The following is a 9,440-nucleotide window of genomic DNA, read 5'->3' on the forward strand; positions in this document are numbered from 1 at the left end:
CATTGGGGACGTTCTCTGGAGATTTCTCTGTACATAAATGGGGGCAGATAGGGGGAGGTGGTGGGCTCTGATGTTTTCTATCATATTATAGGAGTAAGCTGGACACATTCAGGGAGCACAGCCTCTTCTCCTCCTGTAACGCTGACTGTTCATGCGCCACACAACAATGGGATCCCGTCTGTGGAAATAATAACATCACCTACCTGTCCGCGTGTCTGGCCGGCTGCAGATCATCCACCGGCTCAGGGAGGAACATAGTGAGTGATGTAACCAGCGCAATTGTGGCAAAGCGGTATGGGGTGCTGCTGGTCGGGGAAGCATGGACACCTATCACTGCAGGCTGGAGTGGCGTTGGTACCCTCCCCCGCTCAGAGAGGCGCTGCTTCCATAGGTTTGGATAACCGAAGTATAACTTGGTGTGTAGGTGCAGAATGATAGACAGTTCCGCTGCCTAACCAGAATAACGTCCTTTTAGTTGAGTCCTTCATTGTAATACAGTAATAAGGCTTCAGTAACTGCAGGTGCAGGTGAGAGATAGTAACTGTAGAAGGGAGAGTAGAGGAGCGACGTGAGGGCCCTGTCCAAGGTAGCTGTGTACTCTGATGGGATTGCGTAGTTGAGAGAAGAAGAAACTCATACTTACGTGTTTGACTGCCTTATGCCCTGTAGTGTCAGGATACCCGTCCTATTAGGGTAGTACAAGTCCCAGGTCACTGCAATGGGTGAAGCAGATTTCCCGAAACCTTTCAGAACAACTGTGCGTTACAGTAGGATACGTAGGCGTAATCTGCAGCTTTGTAATGGTAGGGTCAGTACCGAACCTCAGGTCTACTACCCTGTATCTTGTATAAAGTATTCCTGGCCTAGACAAGGTGATCCTCAGAGGACGTCCTCCATTCTGAGGGGTCTAGCACTGCATGCTAGCCGATGTTACTTGCATAAGAAATAAAGTCTTTTCCTTGGTCCCTGACAAGGGTCTTGGCCTAAGCGGGACTCTGGCTTCACTGCAGCAGGAACTGTCTCTGTCTGTCTCTTAATCAGTGTGATACAGTATATAATAATCAGAGTGATACAGTATATAATAATAAGTGTGATGTATAATAATAAGTGTGATACAGTATATAATAATCAGTGTGATGTATAATAATCAGTGTGATACAGTATATAATAATCAGAGTGATGTATAATAATCAGTGTGATGTATAATAATAAGTGTGATGTATAATAATCAGTGTGATGTATAATAATCAGTGTGATGTATAATAATCAGTGTGATGTATAATAATAAGTGTGATACTGTGTATAATAATCAGAGTGATACAGTATATAATAATCAGTGTGATGTATAATAATCAGTGTGATGTATAATAATCAGTGTGATGTATAATAATAAGTGTGATACTGTGTATAATAATCAGATAATGCTCTCTGTTATTTCAGGCTTATCACAATTGCTCGTGTATTGAATCTATGGGTTTAGCGTCGGGAAACTCCTCGGTCTCGCTCGGCTCGTGTCCTCCCAGTGACAACTGCTCCAGGATGTTCCTCATCTATGTCATCTCACAAATCTTCACCACTTTTATATTTGCGATTAGTGGAGCTCCAGGTTATGTCATTGTCCTCTGGTGCGTCCCCGAGACTAATACTTATAACAGTGGCCTCCATTATTTACCGGGAGAGAAAGGAAGGCAGTACTATCTGTACCTCCATCATCTACAGGGAGAGACAGGGAGGCAGTACTATCTGTACCTACATCATCTACAGGGAGAGACAGGGAGGCAGTACTATCTGTACCTACATCATCTACAGGGAGAGACAGGGAGGCAGTACTATCTGTACCTCCATTATTTACCAAGAGAGACATGGAGGCAGTACTATCTGTAACTACATCATCTACAGGAGAGACAGGGAGGTAGTACTATCTGTACCTACATCATTTACAGGGAGAGACAGGGAGGCAGTACTATCTGTACCTACATCATTTACAGGGAGAGACAGGGAGGCAGTACTATCTGTACCTACATCATCTACAGGAGAGACAGGGAGACAATAGTATCTGTATCTACATCACCCACAGGGAGGCAGTACTATTGTCTCTTTGTCTCTCCTGTAGATGATGTAGGTACAGATAGTACTATCTGTACCTACATCACCCACAGGGAGGCAGTACTATCTGTACCTACATCACCCACAGGGAGGCAGTACTATCTGTACCTACATCACCCACAGGGAGGCAGTACTATCTGTACCTACATCACCCACAGGGAGGCAGTACTATCTGTACCTACATCACCCACAGGGAGGCAGTACTATCTGTACCTACATCACCCACAGGGAGGCAGTACTATCTGTACCTACATCACCCACAGGGAGGCAGTACTATCTGTACCTACATCACCCACAGGGAGGCAGTACTATCTGTACCTACATCATTTGCTTGCCCTGTTCCCGTCTTGCTTGTACCTGCTGTGGATAACATTTTCTTTTATCCCTGGTATCTTTGCCCTCCCTGCAGGTGCGTCTCTCCGGAGCTGAAATCTTTGGCTGTCGGTGTCTATATGTTACTGATTAGAGCATTAGGTAAGTGTGCAGGTTATATGGTTGTCACATGTCAACAGAACCTAACAACAGTGCCAGCCGTGGGAGAGCAATAACAGTGCCAGCCGTGGGAGAGCAATAACAGTGCCAGCCGTGGGAGAGCAATAACAGTGCCAGCCGTGGGAGAGCAATAACAGTGCCAGCCGTGGGAGAGCAATAACAGTGCCAGCCGTGGGAGAGCAATAACAGTGCCAGCCGTGGGAGAGCAATAACAGTGCCAGCCGTGGGAGAGCAATAACAGTGCCAGCCGTGGGAGAGCAATAACAGTGCCAGCCATGGGAGACCAATAACAGTGCCAGCCGTGGGAGACCAATAACAGTGCCAGCCGTGGGAGAGCAATAACAGTGCCAGCCATGGTAGAGCAATAACAGTGCCAGCCATGGTAGAGCAATAACAGTGCCAGCCGTGGGAGAGCAATAACAGTGCCAGCCGTGGGAGAGCAATAACAGTTCCAGCCATGGGAGAGCAATAACAGTGCCAGCCGTGGGAGAGCAATAACAGTGCCAGCCGTGGGAGAGCAATAACAGTTCCAGCCGTGGGAGAGCAATAAAAGTGCCAGCCGTGGGAGAGCAATAACAGTGCCAGCCGTGGGAGAGCAATAACAGTTCCAGCCATGGGAGAGCAATAACAGTTCCAGCCATGGGAGAGCAATAACAGTGCCAGCCGTGGGAGACTTACAACAGTGCCAGCCGTGGGAGAGCAATAACAGTGCCAGCCGTGGGAGAGCAATAACAGTTCCAGCCATGGGAGAGCAATAACAGTGCCAGCCATGGGAGACCAATAACAGTGCCAGCCATGGCTGGCACTAACAACAGTGCCAGCCGTGGGAGACCAATAACAGTGCCAGCCATGGGAGACCAATAACAGTGCCAGCCATGGGAGACCAATAACAGTGCCAGCCATGGGAGACCAATAACAGTGCCAGCCATGGGAGACCAATAACAGTGCCAGCCATGGGAGACCAATAACAGTGCCAGCCATGGGAGACCAATAACAGTGCCAGCCATGGGAGACCAATAACAGTGCCAGCCATGGGAGACCAATAACAGTGCCAGCCATGGGAGACCAACAACAGGGCAGACCCTTTGAGTGGAGGTACACTGGGGGGGCAGAATTATTTTAGGGTGCTGTTGTCAGTTCTGCTGTAACCCTGGATCCTCTTTTTCTGCAGCGGGGATCCCGGCTCCCATTTATTTTGGGGCTCTCATTGACAGAACCTGCCTAAAGTGGGGGGCAAAGCGCTGTGGAGGGAGAGGGGCGTGCCGCCTGTATGACACCCACTCATTCAGGTAAACACCCCATTATAAGGGGCCCCACATACCTGACATCACCCCGATACCAGACAAAGAACCAGATAGAGGGGTGCAAGGGGTGGTGGGGTCATGCTGGGAGTGTGAGATGTTGGGGTACAGGGTGGTGGGGTCATGCTGAGGGTGTGAGATGTTGGGATGCAGGGTGGTGGGGTCATGCTGGGGGTGTGAGATGTTGGGGTGGTGGGTACAGGGTGGTGGGGTCATGCTGGGGGTGTGAGATATTGGGGTGCAGGGTGGTGGGGTCATGCTGGGAGTGTGAGATGTTGGGGTACAGGGTGGTGTGGTCATGCTAGGGGTGTGAGATGTTGAGGTGCTGAGTACAGGGTGGTGGGGTCATGCTGGGGGTGTGAGATATTGGGGTGCAAGGTGGGGTCATGCTGGGCGTGTGAGATGTTGGGGTGCTGGGTGGTGTGGTCATGCTGGGGGTGTGAGATGTTGGGGTGCTGGGTACAGGGTGGTGGGGTCATGCTGGGAGTGTGAGATGTTGGGGTACAGGGTGGTGGGGTCATACTGGAGGTGTGAGATTGGGTGCGGGGTACAGGGTGGTGGGGTCATGCTGGGGAGTTCAGTTGTTGGGGTGCAGGGTACAGGGTGGTGGGGTCATACCAGGGGTTGTAGATGTTGGGGTGCAGCGCACAGGGTGGTGGGGATGACATGACACCCCTAACCTTGTCTCTTCTCCCCCAGGAGCACCTTCCTGGGCCTCACCACTGGGATCCGGGCCCCGTCCTTCATCCTATTTGTCATCTTTATATTTATGGTGAAGAAGAAACTTTCTGTGAAAAAAGAGAGCGAGCAAGAAGACGGCACAAAGAAGCCGGCGCAGGATGGTGGAAATGGGGTGCACAACGCCCCCGAAATAGAGAAACAGACTTTTATATAGTCTTCAGCCTCTAGGTACATGTGAGGCTCTGGAGGTTATAATAGTTGTCTAATGGTCACATGACCAGTCAGATGTAATAAACTGCCCAGGAGTCCAGCGGTGCCTCGCGCCTCCCTCAGTCCTGGGGGTGTTAGGGGGGTTCTATAATGTAGGGGAGCACCAGCCTTTATATTACTATATTATACTCAGGGCTATGAGACTCCGCCTGATGCTGGAGGAGACGACGGGGTGCCAGGTGGAGGTATACAGCCCCGGAAGGATACAGCCGGGTGAAGTTAATCCCTCCACATTACCATAGTAGATAGAGCAGTAGTCAGCGGGGCACATCGGCAGAATAAGAGCTTCTCCATCCGCTGTAGGAAAGCCCTTAATAAGCACAGAGAGGACTTTTGTAGACTTGACAGGATGGAACCTGTTAACTTCAATGGTGGTTGCCTCCTTGGTGCTTTGCAGGCCTGGTCAGTGAGGTCAGGTGTTGGCAGTAGAATATACACTATACACTAGTCTAGGCAATAAACCAGGGACTAACCGGAGCCTTTATAGGAGAAGCTAGGGCTAGCCTCCCATTGGAGGAGATATATTTCCTATATTGACCAGTTAGGCCTGCCTCAGGGCCCTTACATTGCCTATAATCAGGCCACCAGACATATAGCCAATACTTTATAACTAAATCACTGGACAGGAGGAAAATACATAGAGAGCAACGCTAACAATGTAATCAGGGATACGGGAGGGAGAGTGTAACCCGGAGCACCTGCTCACACATCACCATAAACTACCACAATTGGTGGCCAAAAAATAGGTCTCCTCTGATCTATAATACATAAAGAGCAGCAAAACTACCCTCAGCCTGGTCTATAAATAAAGTGCCCGATACAGCTCCCCATAAGTGTGCCCGATACAGCTCCCCATAAGTGTGCCCAATACAGCTCACCATCAGTGTGCCCAATACAGCTCACCACTAGGGTGCCCAATACAGCTCACCATCAGGGTGCCCAATACAGCTCACCATCAGGGTGCCCAATACAGCTCACCACTAGGGTGCCCAATACAGCTCACCATCAGGGTGCCCAATACAGCTCACCATCAGGGTGCCCAATACAGCTCACCATCAGGGTGCCCAATACAGCTCACCACTAGGGTGCCCAATACAGCTCACCATCAGGGTGCCCAATACAGCTCACCATCAGTGTGCCCAATACAGCTCACCATCAGGGTGCCCAATACAGCTCACCATCAGTGTGCCCAATACAGCTCACCATCAGGGTGCCCAATACAGCTCACCATAAGTGTGCCCAATACAGCTCACCATCAGGGTGCCCAATACAGCTCACCATCAGTGAGCCCAATACAGTTCCCCATCAGTGAGCCCAATACAGCTCACCATCAGGGTGCCCAATACAGTTCCCCATCAGTGAGCCCAATACAGCTCACCATCAGGGTGCCCAATACAGCTCACCATGAGTGTGCCCAAAACAGCTCACCACTAGGGTGCCCAATACAGCCCACCATCAGGGTGCCCAATACAGCTCACCATCAGAGTGCCCGATACAGCTCCCCATAAGTGTGCCCAATACAGCTCACCATCAGGGTGCCCAATACAGCTCACCATCAGGGTGCCCAATACAGCTCACCATCAGGGTGCCCAATACAGCTCACCATCAGGGTGCCCAATACAGCTCACCATCAGGGTGCCCAATACAGATCACCATCAGTGTGCCCAATACAGCTCACCATCAGGTGCCCAATACAGCTCACCATCAGGGTGCCCAATATAGCTCACCATCAGTGTGCCCAATAGAGCCCACCATCAGGGTGCCCAACACAGCTCACCATCAAGGTCCCCAATACAGCTCACCATCAGGGTGCCCAATACAGCCCACCATCAGGGTGCCCAATACAGCTCACCATCAGTGTGCCCAATACAGCTCACCACTAGAGTGCCCAATACAGCTCACCATCAGGGTGCCCAATACAGCTCCCCATAAGTGTGCCCAATACAGCTCACCATCAGGATGCCCAATACAGCTCCCCATCAGGGTGCCCAATACAGCTCACCATCAGGGCTCCCATTACAGCTCACCATCAGTGTGCCCAATACAGCTCATCATCAGGGTGCCCAAGACAGCTCACCACTAATGTGCCCAATACAGCTCACCACTAGGGTGCCCAATACAGCTCACCATCAGTGTGCCCAATACAGCTCACCATCAGGATGCCCAATACAGCTCCCCATCAGGGTGCCCAATACAGCTCACCATCAGGGCGCCCATTACAGCTCACCATCAGTGTGCCCAATACAGCTCCCCACTAAGGTGCCCAATACAACTCACCATCAGGGTGCCCAAGACAGCTCACCACTAAGGTGCCCAATACAGCTCACCACTAATGTGCCCAATACAGCTCACCATCAGTGTGCCCAATACAGCTCATCATCAGGGTGCCCAATACAGCTCACCACTAAGGTGCCCAATACAGCTCACCACTAATGTGCCCAATACAGCTTATCACTAATGTGCCCAATACAGCTCAACACTAGGGTGCTCAATACAGCTCCCCATCAGTGTGCCCAATACTGCTCACCGTCAGGATGCCCAATACAGCTCCCCATCAGTGTGCCCAATACAGCTCACCATCAGGGTGCCCAATACAGCTCACCACTAAGGTGCCCAATACAGCTCATCCCTAGGGTGCCCAATACAGCTCACCACTAGGGTGCCCAATACAGCTCACCACTAAGGTGTCCAATACAGCTCACCACTAAGGTGCCCAATACAGCTCACCACTAGTGTGCCCAATACAGCTCCCCATCAGTGTGCCCAATACAGCTCACCATCAGGGTGCCCAATACAACTCACCATCAGGGTGCCCAATACAGCTCACCATCAGGTTGCCCAATACAGCTCACCATCAGGTGCCCAATACAGCTCACCATCAGGGTGCCCAATATAGCTCACCATCAGTGTGCCCAATAGAGCCCACCATCAGGGTGCCCAACACAGCTCACCATCAAGGTCCCCAATACAGCTCACCATCAGGGTGCCCAATACAGCTCACCATCAGTGTGCCCAATACAGCTCACCACTAGGGTGCCCAATACAGCTCCCCATCAGTGTTCCCAATACAGCTCACCATCAGGGTGCCCAATACAGCTCACCATCAGGGTGCCCAAAACAGCTCCCCATAAGTGTGCCCAATACAGCTCACCATCAGTGTGCCCAATACAGCTCCCCATAAGTGTGCCCAATACAGCTCACCATCAGAATGCCCAATACAGCTCCGCATCAGGGTGCCCAATACAGCTCACCATCAGTGTGCCCAATACAGCTCCCCACTAAGGTGCCCAATACAGCTCATCATCAGGGTGCCCAATACAGCTCACCATCAGTGTGCCCAATACAACTGACCATCAGGATGCCCAATACAGCTCACCATCAGGGTGCCCAATACAGCTCACCATCAGGGTGCCCAATACAGCTCACCATCAGTGTGCCCAATACAACTGACCATCAGGATGCCCAATACAGCTCACCATCAGGGTGCCCAATACAGCTCACCATCAGGGTGCCCAATACAGCTCACCATCAGTGTGCCCAATACAGCTCACCATCAGGGTGCCCAATACAGCTCCCCACTAGGGTGCCCAATACAGCTCACCATCAGGGTGCCCAATACAGCTCACCATCAGTGTGCCCAATACAGCTCACCATCAGTGTGCCCAATACAGCTCACCATCAGTGTGCCCAATACAGCTCACCATCAGGGTGCCCAATACAGCTCACCATAAGTGTGCCCAATACAGCTCACCATCAGGGTGCCCAATACAGCTCACCATCAGTGTGCCCAAAACAGCTCACCATCAGGGTGCCCAATACAGCTCACCACTAGGGTGCCCAATACAGCTCCCCATCAGTGTTCCCAATACAGCTTACCATCAGGGTGCCCAATACAGCTCACCATAAGTGTGCCCAATACAGCTCACCATCAGTGTGCCCAATACAGCTCCCCACTAAGGTGCCCAATACAGCTCATCATCAGGGTGCCCAATACAGATCACCATCAGTGTGCCCAATACAGCTCATCACTAAGGTGCCCAATACAGCTCACCATCAGGGTGCCCAATACAGCTTCCCATCAGTGTTCCCAATACAGCTCCCCACTAGGGTGCCCAATACAGCTCACCGCTAAGGTGCCCAATGCAGCTCACCATCAGTGTGCCCAATACAGCTCACCATCAGGGTGCCCAACACAGCTCACCATCAGGGTGCCCAATACAGCTCACCACTAAGGTGCCCAATACAGCTCACCATCAGGGTGCCCAATACAGCTCACCATCAGGGTGCCCAATACAGCTCCCCATCAGTGTGCCCAATACAGCTCCCCACTAGGGTGCCCAATACAGCTCACCGCTAAGGTGCCCAATGCAGCTCACCATCAGTGTGCCCAATACAGCTCACCATCAGGGTGCCCAACACAGCTCACCATCAGGGTGCCCAATACAGCTCACCACTAAGGTGCCCAATACAGCTCACCATCAGGGTGCCCAATACAGCTCCCCATCAGTGTGCCCAATACAGCTCCCCATCAGTGTTCCCAATACAGCTCATCACTAAGGTGCCCAATACAGCTCACCATCAGTGTGCCCA

The 9,440-nt window shown here is 51.4% G+C and overlaps 1 protein-coding gene across 1 annotated transcript in view; it reads left to right on the plus strand.

Moving 5' to 3' along the window:
* LOC138786704 (solute carrier organic anion transporter family member 1C1-like) overlaps window positions 1-4,890 on the plus strand; it is a 59,691-nt gene extending 54,801 nt beyond the window's left edge. Inside the window, exons 11-15 of the mRNA XM_069963695.1 lie at window positions 92-257; window positions 1,441-1,625; window positions 2,516-2,580; window positions 3,770-3,887; window positions 4,599-4,890. Of these exons, the coding sequence (XP_069819796.1) occupies window positions 92-257; window positions 1,441-1,625; window positions 2,516-2,580; window positions 3,770-3,887; window positions 4,599-4,794 (730 nt within the window). The 3' untranslated portion in view covers window positions 4,795-4,890. The remainder of the gene's footprint in view (window positions 1-91; window positions 258-1,440; window positions 1,626-2,515; window positions 2,581-3,769; window positions 3,888-4,598) is intronic.
* Window positions 4,891-9,440: the final 4,550 nt, after the last annotated feature.

This window comes from Dendropsophus ebraccatus, chromosome 1 (genome assembly GCF_027789765.1).
Source record: "Dendropsophus ebraccatus isolate aDenEbr1 chromosome 1, aDenEbr1.pat, whole genome shotgun sequence".
NCBI classification, from domain to species: Eukaryota; Metazoa; Chordata; class Amphibia; order Anura; family Hylidae; genus Dendropsophus; species Dendropsophus ebraccatus.